Source organism: Melopsittacus undulatus, chromosome 10, assembly GCF_012275295.1.
Source record: "Melopsittacus undulatus isolate bMelUnd1 chromosome 10, bMelUnd1.mat.Z, whole genome shotgun sequence".
NCBI classification, from domain to species: Eukaryota; Metazoa; Chordata; class Aves; order Psittaciformes; family Psittaculidae; genus Melopsittacus; species Melopsittacus undulatus.
In genome coordinates, this window is record NC_047536.1 from 31,970,023 (window position 1) to 31,996,429 (window position 26,407).

At 50.6% G+C, this 26,407-nt stretch overlaps 1 protein-coding gene across 2 annotated transcripts in view; it reads right to left on the bottom strand.

The window, feature by feature from the left end:
- LAMA5 (laminin subunit alpha 5) overlaps window positions 1-26,133 on the bottom strand; it is an 83,033-nt gene extending 56,900 nt beyond the window's left edge. For both annotated transcript variants that reach the window (XM_034066586.1, XM_034066585.1), the window contains exons 1-2: window positions 25,812-26,133; window positions 20,171-20,323 (exon numbers count right to left, since the gene is read on the bottom strand). In XM_034066586.1, the coding sequence (XP_033922477.1) occupies window positions 20,171-20,323; window positions 25,812-26,105 (447 nt within the window). In that variant the 5' untranslated portion in view covers window positions 26,106-26,133. The remainder of the gene's footprint in view (window positions 1-20,170; window positions 20,324-25,811) is intronic.
- Between the last annotated feature and the right edge of the window lie 274 nt (window positions 26,134-26,407).

Below are 26,407 nucleotides of genomic sequence, written 5' to 3' on the forward strand. Positions count from 1 at the left end.
GACGGAGTGCCTACTAATGTAGGGTATTTCAAGCCAAGCAAAGAAACTGGCACATTCACAAAGGAGAGTCTGTCTGGTTCTTAGTATGGGTCTAAACTGGGCTGGAACGTAGACAGCCCAAGATGCATCCCAAGCTCCTATGAGATACAGTGCTCAGCAATTTCCAAAACCATCCTTCAAGAATGGAGTTTTGGCTTGAAAGTGTCTTAAACCCCCTGGAGCCAGTGTGACCCTGCAGCCAGCTCCCATAGCTCCCTGTATCTGCCCATCATCACTCTGCTTTCAACACCTCCCGAACTCAGGCAGTTAGGAGAAACCTGCAATGCAGACAGGCAGAGACCTCTCCCTTAGGCTAACAAATCCCTAATGATGTAACACCAAATTCCCAACAAGCTAGGGTGGAAGGGTGGAAAAGCAAGACAAAAGGCACAGTGATGAACTTCTCCTCTTTGTGAAAGTGTCAGACATCACAAGATGGATTTGTGGCACAAGAATGCAGGGGAGGAAAAGCTCAGGAGGTTACATGAGAGATCTCGTGATTTAGGCCAGGTATAAGAGCAAAATCCTTTAAATGGACTAAGATTAAAAACCTAAGAATTCAGTGAAGCAATATACATGTCATGCAGCTCTGAACATACAAACTGGTATCTAATGGATGGTCTCAGTTAAACTAGAAGGTGCTTGAGGTACATCGCAAACCAAGCTGGCTGCGCAGAGAGAAGTAAGCATCCCAAAGACAAGAAGTTCAGCTTTCCTTGAACCTTCCAGCCTGGCAGTTCACTCATCCTCTCGGAAGTGCATTATCTCCACTTGCAGAGTTTACTCCAGCCTTCTGCTGTCATCTTATTTCCAGCCTCTTCCTGCCCCAGCTTCAAAAAGAACATCTAACATCACAGAACAATACGAATGAGCTAAGAAGTGTGTGTGCGTGTGTGTATATATATATATATATATATATACACACACCAGTCCAAACTCTTTGGCAACCCAACTATCCAGCACACTTCCAAAGGCAGGATGGGGTTTTGCATGCAGAGATGAGGAGAAGCAATCTCCCCCAGCTGGTGAGGACAGGGTAACTACAGAATTCCCCTAGCACCTTGGGCACAGTTTGACAGGTAAAGAAAGCTCTGGTCAAACCAGACCAACTTACCTGCAGCCCATCACTGATCTCAAGCTTGGCAGCACCTACTGGACTCACGGGAGAAGGAGGAAAGGGAAAGACATCTCAGCCATGTTTGTTCCAGGACCATGAACCATGGTCTGCTCTTGGATACAAAGCAGCCAATCTTCAACCCTTTTTGGACAACCATGAAGCAGTTGATTCCTGCAATTGTATCTGTGAGAGGGCACTGACAAGTGTTCCCAAGGAGCTGGAGAAACCAACCTTCTCTATCTGGGTGAGGAGACCATGTCCCAGGAAAGACCTTTTCTATGGACAACATGCACTCATGACTACTGAGAGAAACCTCCATGCCTGTCAGACCAGCACGATGGATCCCAGGCAGCCTTCTTCCTTGACAGCAGAACGGGATGCACACATCTGCACACATCTGTCCCACAGCAGCAGTCAGGCACCAACAAGATGCCTCAAAAGGCATCTGAGCTGCCCTGCTCAGCAACATACAGGACAACAGCCCCTGCAGCTCTTTTCCCCCACCAGTTTAAATAAAACCCCAAAACCAAGACATCCCAACACTTCTCACACAGACCAGGCCTCACCAGGCACAGCCAGAGCCCAGTCTGTTGCTATGGGATTGTTGCACAAGCCTGTATCCACCCAGGAAGAGCTGGTTATGACAGCAGAGGCTCCATCCGAGACAGACGTAATCTCCCAAGATAAGGCTTGTCTGTGCTGAAAGGAAATTGGCTGCTTTGTTTCAAGCAGAGCTCCATTGTAAGTACCTTTATGCATACGCTCATATCTCCTCTGCTGAGCTGCTCGTCCCCATGGGTCAGCACTGAATAAATCACTGCAGCAGCTCCCGGCCAGCACAACCCATGGTGCTGAGGTCTTCTATGAACCCCTCCTGGACAGACTTAATTGGACCCTTTAGACTCACTTCACATTCCCAAGAGAGGCCACAGTCCCCCAGCACTATTTGCTCATTGCAGAAGCAAACTCAAGGGCTCCATCCATCAAAGCCTGATGCTAATGAAGACCAGTATCCAATTAGCAACGCCCCAACAGCCTCCTCAGGGGGCTCTGAAGCCCAGATGCGCTGCAGGGTGTTCACCTACTCTGGCTATGCTGCAAGTCTCTTGCAAAGCAGCTTCGAGGTCATCCAGGCTATTCAAGTTTTGAGCTATTTTTAGGGCTCTGAATTATGTAGGGATATCCGGGAAGACCTCACAGATCTGGTCCAATTCCCACAGAGTTCAAGACCAAACTGCTCCCAAACTCATGTTATCCTCAAGGGTTTTCTCTTAATGTTTGGCTTATGCCCTCCTGCTTCTATTGGTATTTTAATTCCTTTAAAAAATTCTTATTAAACATTAAAGTGAAAAATATGCTGCAGTCTTTGGGGGCAAAACAGACTTTAAAGCATTCCCACATTGGGAATGAAGGTCTAAAATGCCTGAAAAGTCAATTCACATCCTGCTTTCTTCTTAGCTTTGGGCTTTTACCACAGAAAACAGAGGAGAAAAAGAGGATGGAGACATCTTTAAAGACACATAGCCAGGACAGAGCAGGCTGGGTGATTTAAGATCCAGCAACACAATTAACTAAGATCAGCTGGAATAAGTAAGGTGGTGTCCTGCAATGCTCCCATGTGTAGAAGTGCCCTGGCCACACTGGCCTGGCTAAGCTCATCAGAAGTATGCAAACTGGAGCATCCTTGCTATGAGCAAAGCAACACTGGCAGAGGAGGGAATACTCCACAAAGCTGGAATTCATCCCTCCTCCTCTTCATCCAAAATAGCCCCATTACCAGCTTATCAGGATCACTCCAGAACTCAACTATTCTGGGGTCAGATGAGGAGAAAGGAGTCATACGTAGGCTGGAGATGTGCTGCAAGAGCAATGTGTGTTTGCTGACAGCGGGAACGCTGGGAGGTTAAGGCAATGGGGCTGCTAAGGATTCCTGATCATTTCTGCTTTGGTTTTTGTTTGTTTGAAGGTTTTATCAATGCAAAGCTACCTGAAGGCAGAACCAGACACTTGGTTACTGAATCCATACCCAGACAAAGTGAATGTGCACAGCCCATGTGTTAAGGCAAGACCACAGCGACTCCCCAGCCTGTTCATCACAGCAGCCAAGACCTGCTGCATGCTGCTGCCTGGAAAACAAGTGTTACTCACTCACTTGTCTACAGCATATTATGTTCTGAAATATTTATTGCCATCCCAATTGGAAGAAAGAAACATTTCTCTCTTGGACATAATGAAAACCACATTTCCAGCACTTCACAGCTGGAAGCTGGAAAGGTAGCCAAAGAAAATCCCTTTTTTTCTTTGCCTCCTTTAAAGTAAGCATCTGGAAAACTCGTTTGCTGAGGAAGGGGAACCCTCCCCAACCAACCCTGGGGAAAGAATCAATTAAATTCGGTCACAATTCACAGGCAGGAGCTGATAAGATCGTATTGTGTGATATCAACATCGTGTTTTCTGTCTGCCCCTGGCAGCTCCACTCCGGTAGGATGAAAAGAAGCTGCTTTTAGTTAATGAAACACAGCAGCTCCCCCAGGCAGAAGGTTCAGGATGGTTTCAATCAGCCACTGAAATATCAGGGAATTCTTTAACCTCTCCCATACATCTCTTTGCCTGATACACTCTGGGTGACGCTGACATGATCCTGCTGCCCAGGGACGGCAAGTGAGCTCCCTTCCATTCCCAGCTTCAGGCTGTCCCTGGGACCAGCTCTTCCAGCCTGAATCATAGTATGGGCTGGGTTGGAAAGGACCTAAAGGTCATCCAGTTCCAACCCCCCTGCCATGGGCAGGGACACCTCACACTAAACCATATCACCCAAGGCTCTGTCCAACCTTGCCTTGAACACTGCCAGGGATGAAGCATTTACCACTTCTCTGGGCAACCCATTCCAGTGCCTCAGCACCCTCATGGTAAAGAACTTCTTTACATCTAACCTGAACTTCCCCTGTTTCAGTCTGAACCCATCACCCTTTGTCCTATCATTACAGCCCCTATCGAAGAGTCCCTCTCCATCACCCAGCCCCCTTCAGACACTGGAAGCTGCTCTGAGGTCACCTCACAGCCTTCTCTTCTCCAGGCTGAACAGCCCCAGCTTTACAGCATGAACACAGCAGAGGGAATGACAAGAGGCCCAGATGAGCCCCTGTTCCCTAGGACATCTCCCCTTGCCCTCACAGCTCCAGCAAACCCCTGCTCTCGGATGCATGGATGGCTTTTCCCAGAGCAGCCGACGAGAACAGAAGTGCTCTGCTTTGGACAGGCTTTGCCTGGGAAAAATGTTTCTCCTCTCAATTTCCTGACAGGTTGGAATTCGTTGGGAGGGAGGACTCCGTGGGGTTGTTCCTAAAGAACGTGCTGTGTTATTGTAACTGCTCGCAGGAAATTGATGGCTCGCTCTGTGGTGGGATGGAAGGCAGCCCCTCTGGGGCAGGCTGCTGCCTGTCCCCACCATGGATGCATCCCATGTGCCAGTGGCACTGCTGGCTGTACAGAGGAGACTGCTTAAGCACTGGACACCACTTGAAGGACCAGCAGTAGATACAAGGGGAGACGGAAGGCACAAGCCAGAGCCCATCCAGCACAGTCTCCCATAGCTGTGGGGCAACCAAAGCCTAAAGCCTTCCTCTGGATAAAGCCACTTCCAAAATGAAGTGTGTCACCTCCTCTCCTTATGGGATGGGCAGATCCTTCTCCCTCTTCCCCCCCTCTGCCTTACTGGAGCCCTGGCTACTGTGTACCAACCCCTGGGAGGAAGAGCTGCTTCTGGCAAATGCAAGGCACTGAGAAGCAGATTCAGCTCACGCTGTTTTGCAGCGTGCACTTATCTATCCCTGCAGGCAGCCGGGCTCTGCCAGAACAAACAGGACATCAAATAAACACCACATTAAGATGAAGCACGCTGCGGACACGTGCGGTTACTCCGGTCCCGAGCCCCAGCGGCTCCCGCAGCTCAGACATCTGCGGCTGCTTTGCTTTGCTCACCATAGAGCCCTACTTTCCTGACCTGCCTTGGAGGTAACCTCGCTGCAGAAAGCAGGTCTTGCTGCTGACAGACAAACCCAGCTCAAATACAACAGCTTCGCTTAGCTGAGGACCGATGCTTCTGACACACCTCCAGCTATGCTGGTCAGAAAGGGTTGAGCACACAGAGAAGAGGCCAGCAGCAAACAGCATCCCTCCTGTGAGCGTTGTGCTCAGGCAGCACTGAGCCAGCAGCAGCACTAATCCACCTGCTCACATTTCCAGCACTGGATTTCTGGCTGGTGAGGCAGAGACCCGGAGGAAGAGGCACAGTCCAGAGCTCCTCGAGCCCCACAGGGTGTTCCAGGTCACACTGCTGACCCAATTCCCAATCCGGGTGGTTGCTATTCCCACCGGCAGTGCTGCCGGCACAGCACCTGTCCCCCTCCTCCCTGTCAGCAACCTGACCCATGGCAGCTCTGTCATGGACATGCTGACATCCTGTCCTGGCCCCAGGGACACTGAACTGCATTGGGTCTCGCTGAAGACATGAGATGCAGGAGTTAGGATGTGGGGAAAATAAACCCCAGAGCTGTTCCAGCCCCGGCACCAGACAGTGTTCCAGTGTGGCAGACCTCTCCAGTTCCTTCCTTCCTGATGGTGTGGGTACCTAACAACTGATGGGTCCCAACACTGCAGAAATCCAAGCCCTTATCCCTACTCCCTGCCCAGAAAACATCACCAGGGGGATTTATTACCCCTCAATGCAAGCAAAAGCACCACAAGTACTAGTTATGGATACAGCATAAGCACGGGATTACAAATTCAGCATGCCATGACCACCAGTGCGTGTCCTTGCTGGAGCAATGTGGGACCATCAGCATTGCAGGCACAAGCAGCTCATCCCCATAGGGCTCCAGGGTTTGCTCTCCATTCAGGAGAGCACATAACTATGCACAGGGAGATACATGCTACTGATCTGCCTCCATCCACGCTGCTCCTCCATGGAGCAAGAATTAAGGACATGGGGCTGATGTTTAATTTTGGAAGCAGCAGTAGCACTGTTGCACCATGTCCTGCTATCATAAGATTAACAAGAAGCTTTTAACAACCTTGTGTGAATATCCCAAAACACCTTCAGAACAGCCATTTAACTCCTGTTTGCTGAACACCTGCAGGTCTAGAGGCAAGGACCTTGCAAGGGCAGTTCAGCACTGAATGCAGCACCATGTGTAACAGCAATGTAAACACCGTGGGCTGTTGGGAAGAAGTGGCATTGCTCAGCAGGACACATGCGAACCTGAGCAGTTTGGCTCACATGCTGTTGGAAGCTGTACTCTGCAGTCTAATGGAGCCACTGCTCCCAATGGGAGCTTTATAAATACTCCCCAGGATAAACATTTGTAAATAGTGTCTTTCAACTTGCCCGAGACCAGATCTTGATCTCCTGTTTTCAAAGAGAGTTGTCATCTTCAAAGGAGGGGATGCAAAGCCATTCACGCAGGCAGGGTAGCTACAGCAATGCAGCCTGGCACTGCTCTCCGAAGCTGCTGTGGTGGGTGTTTGTACTACATGTGCTGTGTGTGTGTCTCCCAGGCACAGCCAAAGCCTCCCAGCACTGTTCCCAGGCACAGGGAACATCGTCATGACTGCCTCCAGAAATCCGATCTGCCTGGGGAAAGGTGATCTCCTCCATACCCTGCTGCTGAGGGACAGGGGTCACATTCTGCTACGATCACAGCAAAGCAGACTGGCATCTGCCTCTGAGCCTCATGGTTCATGGAATCAATATATGGGTTGTGGTAGTAATTTCACCTCCTCTGCTCTTTGAAGAGCTCCCTCCCTCCGCCTTCTGCTGGCCATGAAACCATACCCTGGGTGGTCCCTTCCAAGGCTGTAAATTGGGTTGTTGAAAGCCTTAGCAAAAGAAAAGGTCAGATGCCTTCTAAACCAAGCAAACCCCATTGTGCTAGACAACTATCTGCAATTATTCAAGAGGATATCTACATCCACACTGCTGCTTGCGCCGCAGCAGGCATCAAACCTCAGCCGGATGCACCCACGTTGCACTGGTTTCCCTCAAAACAGCATGTGAAGATGAAAGTCTTGGTGCCATGCCCTAGACATTCAGCTCTAGCTACAAAATGAGGCAAAGGTGGTGTGAGTTGTGGAGCTGCTGCCCTTCACTATGGTGGGTAAAACCCCATGCAGAAGAGAAAGCTGTGGGGAAGCAGAGCTCAGGCTCAGCACTCTCCAATTCAACAGATGCACAAGCAAGGAAGATGTTCTTGAAGTAGCAGCAATAAAACCCAATGTCTTCTCTGCAGGTCCAGCCACAAGCAGGCAATAGAATGTACACACTTACATACACCTGCACATATATGCACACAAAGATCATCAAGAACCTAGGGCCTACCAGGAGGTGATTGCCTGCTGTGAAGCTACTGCTGAACACTTACTATAGGAAAAGGGAAAGAAAACAGAAGCAGCCACAATACTTCTCATCAGGAACAGTAATTTCACGAGGACACCAGCCCCACTGTCCATATAGATGATGGTAATGTGGCCAAAAGGCACAGTGGAGCACATGGGGCTGCTCAGTCCTGGCTTGGCTGGAGGCACTGACAACGTGGACAGCAGAGCCCTGTCCCAGCACCAGGCTGCAAAGGTGCGTATGCTAACTGGTCCCATAGTCTGCATGGGATCACTGAAAGCACTTCCCAGGACTTCAGAGTATCCCTATTCTGATGGTTGGAAAGAAGGAAAAGAGGACAGAGCAGAAGCAACACCATGCAAGCATTTGACAGCAACTTTCAAACCAGTTTTCAGACCCTTTTCATAAGCTGGCAGCCACATGAGAAACTGCAAATTGTGCTGCACAAACACACAAATCCTACTATAAAAGAGAATGATTGCCTTGCAGAAAGCCCAGCTGCCCAGAAACCTGGGAAACCCCATCTGTCCTACAGGTGCTCCCACTGCTCCAAGCCACACAGCATCACTGCAGAGCCAGTACACATTCACAGCTTGCTCAGCCCCTCCTGCTTCCCTGCTCCCACTGCCCAGCCCTGAGAAGGAACAGAGATAAGGGGAGTGCTACAGAAAACACAAGGGCTTAAGAAAGCTGTGATTTAGTAGAGATTAAAGGTCTGGGTGTGTAAGCACACACCACTGAAAGACCACTGCTGAAAGAAGGAAGGGCATGTGCAATGGCATGTGTCCAGGGTGGGGGCACAGCACAGGTATGTCATTTACCTGGGAGGTTAAACAGGAGTTTTCAAGCAGTAGCTGCAGTGTCTGATGAAGTTCATCCAACACATCTTCCATGGATGTGGCCCTCTGCAGATGGCAGCCTGCTAGCAATGAAACTGCAACCACAGGGACTCTGCAGAGTCCAAACCAGTCTCCTACCCAGCAAATCTGAACCAAGCATTCCAGCTGCCAGCCCCAGGGAGAGCAGAAGGCAGGCAGGAACAATACTTGAGTGTAGCCCTTACTCTGCACACAATTCCCCAGGCTCCTTAATAAGACATATTCATTCTTCATTCACACTGTAAAGGGGAGAGCAAACAGCTTGGACATTTTTGTTCCTACGTAAGGCTCTCAAGCACATTTGCTGCCTATCTTATCAGCACAGCTTTAGCAGCCTTTCTAAGCTCTTTCAAGACTTTGGCCTTCAGAAACCTGGAGAGGGGGGTGGAAAAGCCCACTATTCATACTCACCAAAGCACAGCGCATTGTCAAGAGGACCTTCCTACCATCCAGAGCAAATGTTCCCAGCTGTACAAGATACGAGTTAAATTACAGCAAGAAATACCAATCCAGGTTCATTGTACAAGACAATTTAAGTATTTGTAGGGGTTCCTGGGCCAGTTTATAACTGAAATTAAGAAACGAGACAAAGGAGTCCTGGTTTCTGCTGCAGGCAGCTTGCAGGATGGTTTAACCCAGAGCTCTGCAAGCACAGCTCCATCAGCTAGGAACACAAGCTTGTTGAGATGGGCTCTCCAAAGGGAGCTGTACAAATCTGGGACCTGCTCCATGACCAGCCAGTACTAAAAATAATAAAATACTATAAAAGAGCTATAGTAAGACCCTTGTCAGTGCTGACAAAGCCTTGCTGAGTCTATTTAGGAAGCCCTTGGCTAAATCATGGGCTGAAAAAAGAAACACTCAAGTCCACTTCTATAGGATACAAATAGGATCTTGTGTTTTAGATACTGGATAAGACTTGAAACAGCTCCTGCTCCTTCTGTGGCCAACAGTGAATTAGATGTGTGAGTTTCTGGGGCCCTGGGACAGCAATGTAATGATGCCACCACAACACAGCACGCACACAGGTAAATGCCACATAACTTACAATGACAGAGGTCAAACCTTCTGTCTTGCAGGGCATAGCAGGCAGAACAGGGTGTTAAGAGCACCAGTCTGCTGCACTACCCCCTTCACCAAGGAAGGGCTGTCTCACCCTCCTTACACAGCCCATAACCCTATCACCCCAGAGCCCTGGACACCATTGCTATGGCCACAGCAAGGAGGTAAAACCCAGACACTGCAATTCACCACTTTTCTTGCCACCATCATCCTGTTTGTTACAAAAAGGCCTTCTGCAATCTGTGGGTCACCAGCATGTTGAACGGTGTGGGGGTGACCCTCCTCTTAACCACACAACTGAATTCTCCCAGAAACCCAGACCTGCTGCAAGCTCAGCTCTCAAGTCACCTAAACCCCTCCCAAACCTCAATTGAACCTTCACAAAGCACAACTCGTGTAGCTGTGACAATTCCCAAAGACAGGATTTCAGAGCCAGCCTGCTTGTAGCCCACCCAGGTCTTCGCTTTCCTTGTGTTTATGGGATAAAAAGTAGTAATGATTCAATACAAAAATCCCTGTGTCATACTTCCAGAGCTGCAGGAAATCCATTCCAAGCCACATGCCAGCTTCAGTCTGAGGGTTTCCTTGGGCTGTCCTTTCAGTGACAAGGAGAACAAAGCAACCTTGGCAACTGGCCACGCTAGGAGCAAATGTTTCCCCCATTCCCTTGAATGGAGTGGATATCCTGTCACAAACCTGCACACATGGGAAGGGTGAGGAGGGCAGGAAACGGAAGATGATGAATTAGCTAAAAACTGGCACAAAGCGAAAGGTCTCAGCTTGCCACCAAAGTCACTGAAAGGCTTCTCGTTTTCTATGGCCAAATGCCAAAGTTGACTGACTTACATAAACCTCAGAGGAGTCCCTTTGGCATCAAGAGCAGTATATACCTAACTCCTACTGCTCGGTTTGGAAGAGGGTATGGAGGCTCCAGCTCTTGTCTCACTTCTGTGTGCTTCTCAACCCAGTTCCAGGAGGTGGCAAATGCTGTTTCCTTTCTGCTCTCAACTCCTTGTCTTCCTTACTTCCACTGTGTCTATTCCCAGGTCCAAGAGGTGGTGGCAGGTGCCTTTCTGGACCACCATCAGTCAGCAGCTTCATGTCCCACACAAAGGCCCAGTTCCAAGAGGAAGAGAACCTCCCTTGCACCACTTACTGGCTCCCTGCACCAAACCCAACCGTTCCAAGCTTCCAAACATTTCCCCAACATCACTTTTCAGCAGTTCTCCTGCATGGGTCCTGCAAGCCTTGATACCAGCGGGTTTAGAGCCACGGCTGTTAGCACATTTCAACAAAGCCAAACCCGACCTGTGCAAGCAGGTTTATTCATCTCAAAATCAGTGTCACAGCCACGCACTGCGTTAGCATTTATCAGCAGGTCTCCCCACCATGACACTGCCATTCATAGCTGGGTTAGCTGACCCAACAGCAGCACATACCAGGGCCGCAATGGGATTAACATTCCCAATGCCACTGCTAACACCAGCACTGATCCGCAGCTACAGTGTTTGTGCGGCAGCTCTTGCTGCTGTTCAGGCACAAGGGCTCACAAGAACACAGGGTTTCACTCACAATACCCCAAGAGCCCCTTGTATTTGCAGTCCCATTTACAAGGACTTGAAGCAAACCTGTTCCAAGGCAGAAAGCAATGGCTGGTAAAGAATAAACTAAGCCCAGCCTGGAGTCCAGCCAAAATCCTCGTGCTCACAAAGTTGCAGTGGGTGCAGACTTTGCAAAAGCCTGGAAAAGGATTAAGGAACAGCTTCAGCAAACAGCCAGGACAACAACAGTGAAGTCATGATGAAGCCAATGACAGAGATTTCTGTTTGCAGTCATGAGCCTGTGTTTACAGTTTGCAACTCAGTGCAAATACCAGAAAGCCATTCTTTTCCCCTTCCCATCAGTGCTTGGCATCATGTGCATTTAACTAGATCCAAGAGATGCCTACGGACGCATGCCAACTGTTTCTTGGTCACAGGGCATGCTCCCATCCACAGTGATGGGAACTCATAGGAACCCATAAACAGAGCTCAGCTGAGCGTGTGAGAGGGGGAGCTATCAAAGCAGGCAAAGAAACGGGAAAGAGCTACTAAAAGCATGAGTGGCAACTGTCAGGGTTTGGCTGTTTGCTTGTCACTGTATGGGTTATGCAAACAAGCACTGAGAAGCATCAGGATGCCAACTGAAGATGCAAAATGATTCTCAGGCAGAGCACACCAACAAGGGCAGAGTTATACACACAGGCTTGGCCAGTAGGTCTGCTCCATCAAAGATGTGGGTTGCAGCACACATAGGTACAGTAAAAGCCATCACTGAGATCTCCTAGGGTAAAGGCAACTTACTCTAATGGAAGCTGCTCTAACTTCCAGATAACAGTGTATATCACACAACACAAACATACCCCTGCACTAGGAGCTCGGCTAATTCAAGCCTGCTGCCTGAGTCACAGCTTCTTAGATCGATGTGGTTGGGAACAAGAAGCATGATGTTTCCTGCCACATCCAGGAGTCTCACAGCTCCCATGAATGCTTTGTTATTCCACAGAGGGAAGGACAAGACAGTGAAACAAGCACCCTAACACTGCCCTCCAGGAGCAATGACTGACAAGCCCCAGCAAGCCTTGTGCAGCAGCAATTGCCAGCCCCTGCCACCTGCATGAAGTAGGTGATATCCAGTCTACCTACAGAATGTATGGAACTGTTTCAGGAGAGGACTGAGAAGGAAGTGGATGCTGAGGCCCTAAACTACACCACAGCCCCACTTCTGCTCTCCCTGTCTCTAGGTGCTGCCTTTCCAAAGCAGCACCCATGAGGCCAGATTGGGATGCTTGGAGAAAACCAGCACTTTGCTTCCTGTGCTGCACAAACAGGAGCTGGCACCATCCAGACACACCTTCCATTAGCAGTGACCTCATGTTTGGCAAGTCCTTCTGTGGAGCATAAAATATCATCATTCCTCCCATCCTTGTTAGTCTGGTAACCAAAGCAGCCCCAAACCACTGCACCATCCTCACCTTGTGCAGTCATCCAAGTGCAAAGGCCTTGTCCTCCTCCCTGCATCTCCTGCTATGACAAGTCCCTGCTCCAGTCTCTCCAATCCATATCCTCAGCATGCCTTCAGAAGCTGAAACTCAGTTACCAGGTCTGTGTGAACAGGCCACATTTCCCCAGTTAACTGCCACTGATCTTGAGTCTGCTCATAAGCCATTTGGCAAGACTCTTCTGTCCCATCACACCAGGCACGTGCCTCATCTTGTGTCTTCCTACTGGTTTCCTTTTTAGTTTCTATCAAACGGGATGCAATGTACTATTTATTGCACTGCCTGGCATCACACATAGGAGGGGAGGTCTGGAATGTGAAGAGCACTGCATCCAGAAAACAGGAAACTGCTGAGGATCAAGGCTGGGCACAGCCTGGAGGCCCACATTTATGACTCTAATAAAAGGATAAGGCAGAGATGAAAGCAGGGCAGAGCCAGGCTTGGTAAAGCATCAAAAGAAAGGTGCAGGGGGCTAGAACAGGCTTGAAAGAGGCTTCTCTAAGCTGACTAGGCAGATGTTCAGAAGTGTATGTAGCATCCTCCCTGCCAGCCGGGTGGATCAGAGCCAGGACATAGCTGAGCCAGGGCTCCGGAGGGCAGGAACGGCTCCTGGAAACCTGCCTCAGGAAGCAGGAAGAGCCCACTTGAGGGGCTCCTCCATGCTCAGGACAAGTGTCAAGAACTGAAGGTGCTGTGCAATGCCACAGGATGAGGGTGTCTCCCAGCATGCCTGGGTCACACCAAGAGCAGGACGTTCAGGCTCCTAACCAGCAGCGCACACTTGGGTGTGTGTTGAGGGCATGAGCTCACCCTGTGGTGGTGATGGGTGCTGGCACTTGCTGAGGAAGATGATGGATGGAGGAGAAGGGCTGCACATGGCCAAGAGCTCTCTGGGGGCTTGACTCAAGAAATCATTCTCTTCCACAAATGATTTTGTACTGCAGGCTCCAGCACACAGGCTGTGCACACAAAACGATGGAGACAGATGCAGTATTCCCATTCTGGAGACAGGGCAAGCCAAACACAGAAGATAACCCACTCCCTCAGCTGCCATCACATTCCACATCAGAGCTGTGAATCCCTCCTGTTCCACTGGGTTCATTGACCTCCACACAACGCTCCCTGTAACATCACCTGGAGCAGGAAAACACAACACTCTGACCCAGACAGATGGGGTCTGTTTTAGCTTGCCTGGTCCAACCACAAACAGGCTGGACAAAGCTGACCCTGGAGCACTTTTATGTGCACACATTCATGCTCTTGTTTACCAGCCAAGCAGCCACTTCCCAGCAGAACAGCAAGAAACTGCACAGTTTGCCTTCCAGCTATTCCTTACACACTAAAGCCTCCCATATGCCAGCTTGCAGCTCACCTGACCTCTCCCCAGCTCCTGCTCTCCCTGAGGCTTTCTCCTAATCCTTGAAGAATCCCAGGGAGCTGAGCAGGAAGGGGCAGCCTGGAGGGAAGGGGGAGCTCACCACCACCATCAGCCTCCTTGTTCCTCATCGCAACACAGGCAACAGCAAGTGGGGAGAAATGACAGTGGGAATCTCGCACGCACTTCTTGGGAACAGGGCAATTATCCTTTCATCAGTCATTACCTGGAGCTGTCTGGGAGGGAGGCTGAGGCTTATTTTAAACGCCTGAATTCTCCAGAGCTGGTTCAGGTCTGGGCAGAGCAAGCACAGCCTCTGGGGAGATGAAGCTGTTGAAGCACAAGGGTCATTTGTACAATGCAAAGGATGGACAGAAACGCCCTCCTCGGGGCCACGGTGCTGAGCGATGTGTGCAGAGCCTCCTGCTTCCACTGTGCTCGCAGCCTGGCAGACGTGAGCCATGGCAGGTCTTTGGGGAGGACATGGTACAAGTGAAGCACCATCACTGCAGCCCTGCAAAACTGATTTTAAGCAGCACTGGTTCAGGACTTCAGTAAACATAACACAATTAAAACGCGTGTGTCACCCATGATTTACCTTAAGGGATGTTCCACACATCTTACCCCTTGCAACAACCAAGAGCAGTAGTAACAAAGCAGAAAGAAGTCTCAGCCTTGCCTGCTTTGGATCCAGAAGTGAACCTGGCATCTGACTTGCTCTGCTCTTGCTGCCAGAGCAGACAGATCCCCATTGATTAACAGCCAGGCACTCCCTTTCCGCTCACCTGAGTGGCTCCTGCGCAGCCCTTGGAGCTGGAATCCGGTGGGAGCTGACAGAAAGCATGGAAAGGTCGAGAAGGGGCAAGCATAGGTGAAAATCTCCATTATCAGCACAAAAAAGATGGAAGGAAAAAGCTGCTTTTCTTCAGAGATGAAACTTGGAAGGAAACAGAAGAGCTTTCACAAGCTAAGATACTTCAAACAATAAAGGGGAACACATATTGGGAGAGCAGAGAAGATCCATACACCAGGCTCAGCACCAGCTCCCAGTGCACTCTCTCCCAGGGCACCTTTCCTGCCTTTCCCATGGAAGCATTACAAACATGCATCTCCTTCCACTTGCTGGCCATGTTAAAACACAGCAGCACTGTCCAGAGCTCAAGGGGCACTTCATATGGAGCAAACATGATCCTGAAGCCTGCAGATGGACAAAGAGAGATCTGGATCTGCATTTGGAGGGCATTTTATGGCATTGCAGAGGACTCCACACAGTCGGCTGAAGGCTCAGATGGGGAAACCAAGGAGTTCTGCTCAGCCTGCTTAAGATGCTTTATTCCTAATGCTGCTTTTGCTCCAAGAGCCAGAGAACAACTTGGAGAAAGAATGTCTTTGTTAGGGATTTTATGTCCCAGCCCTTTACTGAAGGTGCAGAAGCTCACAATAAATGTCACTGAGCCCTCCTACCCCTTTCCCACACTGGTGCCCCAGCACAGGGGAGACCAAGTAGTCCTTCCAGCAAGAGAAATCAAGAACAGTCAGAACTACCTACAAAAGGTCTTAAACCTCCACTCATTCCTGCAGTGCTCCATGAAACACATACCAGGCAGATCAGCCAGCCTGTGGCCCTGGGAGAAACGGAAGCTGGGCATTTACCAGTGATGTATGCTGGGGGAAACACCATGGAAGACATCCCTACTACCAAGGGGAAGGAAAGGAAGAGATCCGTTTCAAGTTTCCCCCTGGGTACAACAAGAACCAACAAGGATGCCTCAGAGGGACATGTAGGCAGCAGATACATCACTCAGAGGCAATGAGCAACTGAAACAAAGGGGCAAAAGGAAGAAGGTGAAAGAGGTAAATCTATCTAGATTTCAGCTGAAAAACTCTTCTTGGATCCATTGCCCCTATCCCACACCAAGTGTAGGGAAAGCAGCCTCCAGGACAGCAGCTCCATTCAATAACCACCATCAGCTTGCCCTTGGGATTTCATGGGTTTACTCATCAAGAAGGGTTTTCTGATCAGTTAAGCCAGGGAATAAACATCAGATTTATCTGTGTGCTGAAGGCTTTTGCTGGGGGGCAGGGGGGTAAACCTCAGCCCATTGCTTTGTGAGGTTTTCCTTCCTTCCAGCTGCCTTCCAAAGACAGCTCCTGCAGATCTCCACCAGCAGCTTCCAGTACTATTTCAATTACATGGAAATAAGTGGGAGGCTTGAAATTGAGGTGAAAGATGATTTCAGAGCACCCTGACACACAAGGTGTTATGCTGTGGTTCAGTGGTGCTCCTTTAGCATTAGGCCAGGTAGCTTTTCACCTACAGAACCCAGCCCACATCTACCAAGAATGAGGAGGAATTTAACATCCCCAACAAGAAATCAGTTCGCACAAAGCGGATTGACTTGTCCATGCAAGTCAGGCATTCAGCCACGTTCACAGAACCTGTAAGTGCCCCCACATCCAAGGGCTGTGCAAAGCCAAACCCAAGGGGTCACATTTGCAGTGCAAGAAGGAAAGGAAGTAGGTTTATGCTCTGGAAATGCACCACAGGAAAAACACCCACCTCCCTCTGAGAGACATTTCACACTGAAAGAATAGCAGCCTGCTGGCCAAGGGCTGAAGCATCCAGTGTGTATTGTGCTAATGAAGACCTTGACTTTGGAGCCAGAAGAGCCTGGCAAGCAGAAGTTAATGAGTTCAATGGAAGCAGGAGAAGTGGTAACTTTGGCAGATCCCATTGTAATGGTTGGAAAACTCAAAAGCTACTTCTCAAGGCAGCCAGGAAGTTACTGATCTACTCCTTTTCGTAGACACATCTTGCAGTGACTATGGAACACACCTTCAGACTGGCCTCACAATCCTGGTCCTTTCCCTTCTTTTCAATCCAAAAGGGAGCTGCATTTAAAGCAGCAACAGCCTGGAGCTCTCCAAAGGAGGAGGTTTCTCTTCTCTCCTCCGTGGCAGAGGTGAATGGATGAAGGTGTCAATTGCTGGTGTGCAGGGGAGGCTGCGTGCCCTCTGCACAGCACTGACAAGTTAAATACCTTTGGGATGTAAATCAAAACTCCCTGCAAAGCTTCAGTCTGAATTCCTGCCGTTCTCCAGTGTCACAGGGGCCAGCAGGCTCAGGGATGGGGGGAGATAGGAGCTGCTAGCCAGCCACCTTCACACTGCAGTCATTAACCTCGAGCAAGCACTGGCATGAAGCTCCTGCTCTTGCATGACTGCAAGCATTCCTCTTCACAGAGTTTACCATAATGCACAAACTATCCATAAACATCTCTGGGAAGCACTGGCCTGGGTTCACCTTCATGCAAGAAGGATGTCAGGCCCTGGCAGGATTCCAGTCATTCATGTTTCCTTCAGCCTCCTGATTTTTGTCAGCTCTGACTCAAATGACCTTCTTGAAGAGAAAAAAGAAGAAGAAAAGACTCTTCCATCACACCCTTTCCTCCCCTCCACCCACTGGGGCCCTTCATCACAGCAGGATCACTGGGGACAATTCCCATAGTGGCAGTGAACCATGTTTTCCTCTGCTCCCTGCAAAGCCCCTTTGCAGCAGAGGCACTTTCCCACTTCCACCCTCCAAAACCTGAACCGTGCTTCATCATGATGCTGTGATGTTGAATTTGCAGCACATCCATGCAGAGGCCCAGCCACTCATCCTAAATACACTAAAGCTTTAAGCACAAGGTCAAAAGTGAGAAAAATCCATTTAACTTTCCTCCTTGGAGCCATTTGCCATATTTCTGGTGCTCAGACCTGGGTCTGACATGGGAAACCTCAAGTGACTTTTCCTTCTCTTCCAGCTGTTTCCCCCACCGATTCCAGAAAGGAAAACTATTCCACCCCAAGGAGGCAGGAACAGACACAGCACCAGCGGGAGCAATTCAGACCCAAGTGCTCCAGCAGATAATCAGCCACAATCTCTTCCCATGCCGTGGTGGGAGCTCTGATCCCTCTTGCTGATGAAGCTGTTAAGATTAGGCCACTGCTAGCACTGAGATGACGTGATGTGAGTGGTTAATACACACACACCAGCTGGGTGGCCAGCCTGAGCCCTTCTTTAGCTTCTTTGCTGGCTGTGAACATGCCTCCCTCCCGTCTTCCCATAGGATTTTAACATCCCTGCGAGGAGAGCAAGCTCCCAGCCAGGAAAAGCAAAGACCAACAGGCTGCTTAATTAAGTGCCACTCTCCCAGTTGCCACAGACTTGCCAAATGCTGGAGAAACCCGATTCCAACTGGTAATGAAGTACTTACGGCTCTAAAGGGACCAAGGCAGCAGGGAAGGAGGGGGCTGACACCATAACCCCTTGTGCCAGCCCCTGCTGAAGCACTATGCATCAGCTCCAGGCACTCATGACCCCCCAAAGGGACAAAAGCTTTCAGTCCCTTCAATTAAATCTGAATTGGTCCAAGAGCTCCCTAGAGGGTCATAGAGAGCAAGGAGAGGCCTTGTTTGCCTGCCAAGAAAAGCCTTGCTCTCAGACAAGCCTTTGAGGGTGTTACCTGTTTCACAGGTATCCAAGGAATGTGCAAAGCCTGGCTGCCAGCTATCCTGGCCTCATCCTGCACTTGCCCTGCAGACCCTGCTGGGTCCCACAAGTTCCTCTTTTCATCTTCCATCCTTTCCACCAGCCTCAAACCTTCAAAAGGAGGAAATTAGTGATGCTGTAATGTTTCTATTGCCCAACCTACCAACACAAAGGAGGGAAAAGCGAAGAACTGCCTCTCACTGGGAGCATTAGTGGGTTATTATAGCAATTACACACAATAAGGGCATGTATTAAGAGGAAGCCACTTAAAATGGGCTGAAGCTTTAGGTTTGTGCTCCTGTTGAGACCAGTTGGGCAACTGCTTACTTAGCAAAGGTAGTGGGGAAATAGAAGCTCTGGGAGCACAGAGAACCTCCCCACCAGGTGAAACAACTGGTGCCAACCCTATCCCAAAGGGTATTCAGAGCAAATGCAGAGGCTTGGGAGAGGAGAGAGATGGCAAACTTACACCAGCTCGGTTTTAACAGTACTGCAGCCCCCCAAACCATTCCAGGCTCTGGCCCCCAGCACTGCAGTTATGAAGCCTGCATATCCCCAGGTGAGCCAAATGGAACAGCTTTCAAGTGCTGTTAGCTCTGGCCTAAAGCCAGAAGTTGCCACAGAGAAGGACAAAGAGGAGAAGCAGCTCTCAAGGGAAGCTGGTCATTGAAATTCCCCTTCCAGAGAAGCAGTGAGCGATCAGAGAGCCACATTCCAGGCTGGCCCTTGGTGGGAGGAGGGAGTCCAAGCAACTCAGCACACCCCTGCCATATGGGAATTCTCCAAGAGACACAGCAGATGCCACCTACGCTGGCTAACGGGATCAGCACAGTGTGTGTGCTCCGGGGAGGCTTTGCCCACACAGCTATTATGCGACGCATGATGTGCCCTGGGCGTTAAGAGCTGCTTTGCTGGTGCTGTGTACAGCACAGCTTCAGAGTTGGCACTCATGGGAGGGAAGCTGTGGAGAGTGTTTGAGGGGCTCCAAGCAAGTGCTGCAGCAGGGCAGGGAGTGGATCAGAGACAATCCTGGGGATTAAAGTGTGTGTTTGAGGCATCTGACAGGGTATCACCACCAATACATGCCAGGTATCCATGGCTGTAAATGTGGAGTCAGACACCTTACAAACTGCAGAGACAAATGAGCCTTTTCTAAGCCCAGAAAAATCAGAGAGAATTAACCCATTTCCAGAGGGACAGGAATGAATAGAGGCAGGGGGGCTGGCAACAGTGCTATTACAATGTTAATTCCTTTTGACTTGCCAGCATTAGAGACCAAGCATCCATTGTCTTCCTTTGTCTTTTATAGGAAGAGCTTTGGGGATCGACTTGCTGTTTGTAAAGAGTTTTAAATGCACCAGTTAAAGTTTTACAGCACAACCTTAAACTCCTCAGGGCTGTGTTTGCCTGTTCTGGGGTGAAGCTTTGCTAACCATGCCCCTTCAGGAGGTAGATACCCTCTTTAGGGCAATGGCACCTGCAAAGGTTTCTATGAGTGACTCAGTATTTAGAGACAACCTGAACAGTAACAGCAAATAGCAGACTGCACTTCATACTACACACAGATAAGAAGGTTTTCCTTCTGTATTTTAACCAGATCCTCCTTCCCTGTCATTAAACAAGCAGGTTTTAATCTCACCTTCCTGCAAGGACCCCTGAAGGATTTCAGAAGCAGAGGGGCAGGTCCTTGCCAGCCTGGTTTACAGCATAACCAAGAAGGACTTGGCTTACCTGTCCCAGGTCCAATGTGACATTGACCTGGTTGAACTCCAGCCCCCGGGAGAGAGGGGGGCTCTGCCACCAGCGCTCTGTCCCATCGATGGCATTCGTGATGGGGTGAGCCTTGTTGCTGTTTGCAGAGGAGCAGATGTCACAGTATTGGCCCTGTTGGAAAGAACAAAACCAGCATTTAGCATCCCTTTTGTACTTCAGATATGCACTGAGTGTTGGCAAAGGGACTGTCACAAAGCACTGGCTGCCAGAGGCAGAAGAGTATGGAGAGGGAGAAGCCCCATCACAATGAAGAGCACAGGTTGCAGCTCCATCTCCTCCACTGAGGCTGCCACTCACACCCCTGCTGACACCCAAAGATCCTGACCCAGCCCATTCAGTCATTCCTATGGACCCAGACTGGCAGTTCTCCTGCCCAGCTCCCTGCAATCTGTTTCTTGTCAACCTATTCATTTCATGAGTACAGTCCTTTCAGCTACATTTTCAAGCTTAATAGTCTAGCAGCCAAGTTCCTTCTGCTGGCAATGCTGCAGTGCCAGGCCAGAAAGGGATGGCCCCTGCTGCCAGCTGGCCAATCATGTTCCTGCCTTGCTTTTGTGGTACTGGTTTGCCAGCTCCATGGACACACTTCCAGAGTAAACAACTCTTCAACTTTAACAGCACCTCCTGAGCAGGATCAGACAAAGACCCAAGCTGTGAGGGGCAATTCTTTCTTTCCCCTTTACTGCACAAATGGGTCTGACCCACTCTTAAGGAAACCTGCCAAGAGCCCTGAAAACAGGCAAGTTCTTTGCTTTGTGGAGCCACTGTTCTGCCACTTGAATTGCTGCTACAAACAGCCTAGAAGGGAAAACCTTACAGGCAACTTTCCCTTCAGGCACAGTTAGGCAAGCAAGCCCTCCTTGCCTGTCCCAGCTGCAGCCAGCTTTAATATTATACCAAGTACATTATCTCAAGACAGGCTTCCTGCATCTGCATCCCTACAAAGGCTGAATCACTGCAGAGCACGTGATCTTCCAGATGCCCCAAACTGGAGGAATCCCAGTGCAAAGGAAACGGAGATTTCGCAGCATTCTTCCCCACAGCCATGTGCTGTGTTATTTGCAGGCAACTGTCCTGAACAAGAGCACCATTTCATTAACACCTCCAGAGATATGAAATAGCAGACGTGCAAGCACAAGGCCAAAGGAAAGGGCAGCTGAAGCCATGCAGGTAACCCTGACACCCATGCAGGGAGCTCCTGCTGCACAGAGAGGTCAGGACAAGGCTCGTTTGAACATGCACTGGGTGAGGAGGGAGAAGAGAGCAGATAAAACTGACCCAGCTCTTCAGCTCAAGCCTCCAACGGGAACCGGTGCGACAGGTTGTATGGAAATTGCTGCTGCACAACACACAGCACTGAGGTGGGGGAGACGTGAGTGAGGGTACAGAATGGGGATAAGTAACAAAAAAAACCCATAGTGGTTTCATACTTTACATTCTTGCCACAGATGTGAAAGCCATTTTGAGCCCAAAGTTCACACTGATGGGAGTTCACAAGTTGAGTAAGAGGGGAGTAAAAACTAGGATCAGCTGCTCCCCATTTGTAATGCTGCTGTTACCCCTCTCCAGTGCAGCCCAAGCTGCTACTGGGCTGGTAGCACATCAACAGCTGAATTAAGTTTGCTATTAAAAGTGCCATTAGCCCCTGCGCTGCTCCATCTGCTCATTAGTTGTTTCATTAGAGCCAGATCTAAACCTGATGAGAACCATTTCCAGCTGTTTGTACTATGGAGCAACTCAGGCTCTGGCACAGTGCGTCAGGTCTCTACAGGGAAGGGAGAAGTTCTGACATCAGCAGAGGATTTTAACTAAACAGCAATTGAGAGCTGCAGGCTTAGCAGGTTGCCAGAGCTGGGGAGGCACGGACATCACCAGAGCACACTAAAGAAAGGCCTTCAGCAATGCAAGAAGCTGCAAGGCAGCTTAAAGAACATAAACCTGCCACTATCGGAGCTAACTGCAAAGAGAGGGAGATAAGGAGGGGGTTTGAATGGAGGGCAGCTTCCAGAGACCTGATCCTGTTCCCGTTCAAGTCAGTGGGAACTTTGAAGTTTCCTCTGAGCATAAAGCCCAGCCTGGCACCCCGCTGGCACCGCTTCCCTCGGGGAAAGCAGATGGCTTTGTCCCAGTTTATCTGGCCCTGCCGTGACCCAATCTCAGCTCTCCTCACCTTCTTTATTGGAAAACCACAGGGAGCATGGGGCAGGCTGGGCTGCTGGGATGAGGTAAGGAAGGCAGGAAATGGGGTATTTCAGACATAGAAAGTGTGTGCTTGTATGCTGTTATTGGGGCTGTCCTCACAGATCAAGTAACTGCTCACATAGGCAAGTGCTGACTCTCCAGGTTTCTCTTCTGCAGGCAACAGCAGCTTGTTCTAAAACTGTTGTTTTCAGCTGCAGTTAAACCACTTCAAGTCCAGTGGTATCATACATGTAAACACAGAAGAGACATGTACAGAGAGGTACAGCACAAACTGACACCCAAAGCACAGGTTGCCTGGGCTGAGCCAGCATCCACCACCACGCACAGCACAGGAGGAACAAGCAACAAGCCAGGTGGTGGCTGCCTCTTGCAGGATATCAACAGCGAATGTCACTTAATCCAGAGACATTCAGGTTGAAATCCCATCTGTGCCCAGCACCATGAAGGGCAAGAGGATGAGACCTCCAGTTAGCACCAACACCACCCAGGCAAGCACAGCAGTTCCACATGCATCCAAGTGCTCTGCAGCAGCAGGGCTTGGGTGAAGAAAGGCTTCAGATGAAAGCAGAAGCAGCACTGATCTGAAATCAGTGAGGTCTGCTGCAGGTTTTTCAATTCGGAGGTCTAGAATTGCTTCAATTAATGCCATTAACTTGCCTTATTGTTATACTACAGATCTGAACTAAAGTAATCATCCACAGCCCTGCCTCACAGTGAACAATCCCTGCCAGCTCTGGCAGGTCTCTGGAACAGCCCCCAGGCAGTGGGATGGGATGGGGAACATGAGCTATGCCTCTGCAGAGCTGGCTCTGTCTCAAAATACAAACACCTACAAGCATCTTCAGTAAAGCTTGATAAGATCAATAAACCAACAATCTCTCTTTTGCCTTATCTTTGAGACGTTATCATGAAGGCAGGATTGTCTGTGGGACAAGGGAAGCAAACCTGTGTGGGGAGTCCCTTTCAGCACACCTCAGCATCACTGCACATCACATCCTTGCAGGCTGAAAAGCCTCCCCCCCCCCCGCAGTTAGAAACGCTGTCTTCTGCCAAAGAGCCCTGAATAAAGCAAAGGGGACCCCTTGAAAAGGTTTACAGCCTTCCCACAAACTGTGCCAGAAGCATTTCAAGTGTCTTTAGGGCCGCATTACTTCAGGAAGCTCAATGACTATTGACATTTTAAGGCTATCATCATGGTTTGTAGTCAATGAATTCCCTTCCCCGAAAGCCTACTGCAATGTCAGCTGCAAACAGAACTGACTGAACTCACTGGCTAGATGATTGTATTCATGTTTACGCTGGGTCTTAGGTCAAGCAAATGTCCCTTCACCACCACAGCACATGGAAATGTCCCGGAGGGTGCCAAGAGGCGTTCTCCCAGAATTCCTGACCAAACTTCCCTTTACACCACAGCTGCACCATGCAGAGCAGGTGAATGGAGAAGGGAAGGGACACGCAGGCAGCGAGGACGTGCATGTGGAGTTCATTATTGTGGCTTCAGGCTGCTCAAATTGAACACTTCCCTCCCACCTCCCGCCTTGCTTTAGTCACCGGGTGGTGCCAAAACCCCTAAAGGGAATCAATTGGAACTCTGACCCCTCCTGTTTCCTCCCCTCCCGTTTAGGTGCTGCCTGTGGCCACCACAAAAGAGTTTTCTAAAGCCTTCAGGCTGACTGAAGACCATTGGCCTGGGAAGTGGTGCTCAGATCAAAGCGACCCTGTGCCGGAGCTGCAGAGGGGAGCACTGCAGAAATCCAGGGCTGAGGAGCCCTGTTTGGCAGCAGGGGGAATCCAGGAGGATGTGCACACCCTATGGAGCCAGGAAAGGGCTGCACTTAAGGATGAGATACAACTGCCCCAAAGTCAGTGCAGCCTGAAGGGTTCACTTTAGTCACCAGCATCCTTAGTGTCATGCTAAGCTGGCAGTGTGGCTAGAGCACAGCTGGACAGATGTGGAGGGATAAATGCATAGCCACATTTACCAGCTTTTCTGTGAGGTCTTATCCTCCCAGTTTTGCTTGGCAGATCACTCACATCTATTTGCAAATGCACATAGTAGCAGTTGCTTCTTCACCTTTCCTTATTACCTTTGCCTCGCTGCAGGCACAATTACTACATCAAGGCTCCTGTAAGCCTCCTGCTACTCAAAGCTTCTTCAAGTCACATCAGAGTGCAGCAAAGTGAAACAGATCACTTTAAAAGGGGACAAAACTCAGAAGAGAATTATGTCAGCTTTCTGCCACCCAGTAGCATCTTCAACAACATCTACTGCGCATGGAGCAAAATTCCATGATATAACCACACAATAGCCAGAAAATTCCTGGTACAGCACTAACTTGAGAGAATGTGGCCAGAATGAGAAAAATGCTTCAGAGATGATGTTGTAACAAAGCCACCCCTACACAAAAGGGCCAAGAAAAGCTCGATCCGAGAAACCAGGTTTTCCCTCGCTCTTCCTTACTGTTACATACAGCACTGACAGCCCTCCTGCTCCACTGCAACAGATGAACTGGCACCACCAACCTCATGAGTCACATGCAGAAAACTCTAGAAAGCAGCAGCTCCAGAGCAGGTTTGGGCTGCCCTGGGTCTGGAGTTCGTGCAACTAAAACCAGTGGTTTACAAGCCCATTTACAACTGCTCTGTCTTCTTCCCAAGAGAGCCGTAGCTGTTAAAGTGCACTGCAGCTTTACCATCTGCATTCCTGGCTGCAGGCTCTCCCTGGTCCACTTAAAATGGGATCCCTGAGATAAGTGACCTGACATTCGCTTGTAAAATTCACCTTCTTCACTTTCTCCTTTGCTCATCCAAAAGCCCCTCCAAACACACGGGGAACGGCAGAGCCACGACCGGTAAAGGTAAATATTATCACATTTATCAGAATGACTGCAGAGGAACTTCAGAGATGGTTTGCCCAGGATTTTATGACCGTAAGAACCGGTAACTTTAACAGAGGCACTCCGCAAGCCGCGTTCCACTTGCAACTTCTGGCAAGGCCGGGGGAAGAAGAGCACGTGTGTCTGCTTGATCTCGCTGGGGACTCCGGACAGGCTCCGTTGCCCAGCTCCGAGCAAGGGAGGATGCCCCGAGGACCTGCCCTGTTTACCCCGTCTCAGAGCACCCACCACCGACCCCTCCGAGCAAGGTCCGGCTGTGGTAGCCGGGCGAGCGCGGATGCGTGGGTAAACGCCAGCGGGGGACCGTGGGGCCCCGCTCCTTGCACCAGCCTCTGCCCTCCCCAGCCCCGGCGAACAGGGGTGGGAAAAGGGAGCGACGGCCGGGAGAGCACAAAGAAGGGCTCGGATCCCCTTGTACCCCCCGGCCGGGAGGCGGCTGTGCCACCCCAACGGGGCTCCGCAGGCTGCGTGTCCGCTCTTCCCCTCCGCGCCGGCCGTACCTGAATGGTCTGGTTGGGGTCCCCCCCCGCCACCGGCCCCCCGACCAGCTTGCAGTAGAGATCCTCCACGGCGCGGCGGCTGCCGGCGCCCGCAGCCTCCTCGCCGCAGGTGGCGGTGGCGGAGATGCGGGTGCCCTCGGCCAGGTTGAAGTAGGGCGGGTGGAGGCTGTGCCCGTTCACATCGCTGGGAAAGGAGGCGGGCGGCCGGGCTGCGGCGGCGGCGGCCGCCAGCAACAACCCCAACCCCAGCCCCGGCTCCAGCCGCGCACCGCCCCGCTCCGCCGCTCTCGCCATCTTCACCGGGGCGGGCAGCGGCCCCGACCTCCCGGTCCCGCCGCCTCGGCACTGCGCTCCGCCCCGCCGCCGCACAACTACTTCAGCTTCCCCCGACGGGGAGGGGCCGCCCGCAGCCCCACCGCTCCGAACCCGTGCGCTCAGAGGCGGGGCCCTCCTCCACCCCCCCCCCCCCCCTCGGTGTCGGGAACCCCCCTTCCCATGGGCAGCAGAGGCCAAACGGGGTGAAGGGATCCCCCTCCCAGGGAAAAAGGGGGGATAGGATCCCCCGGGAAACAATGTGCCCATTGTATCTGCGGGCT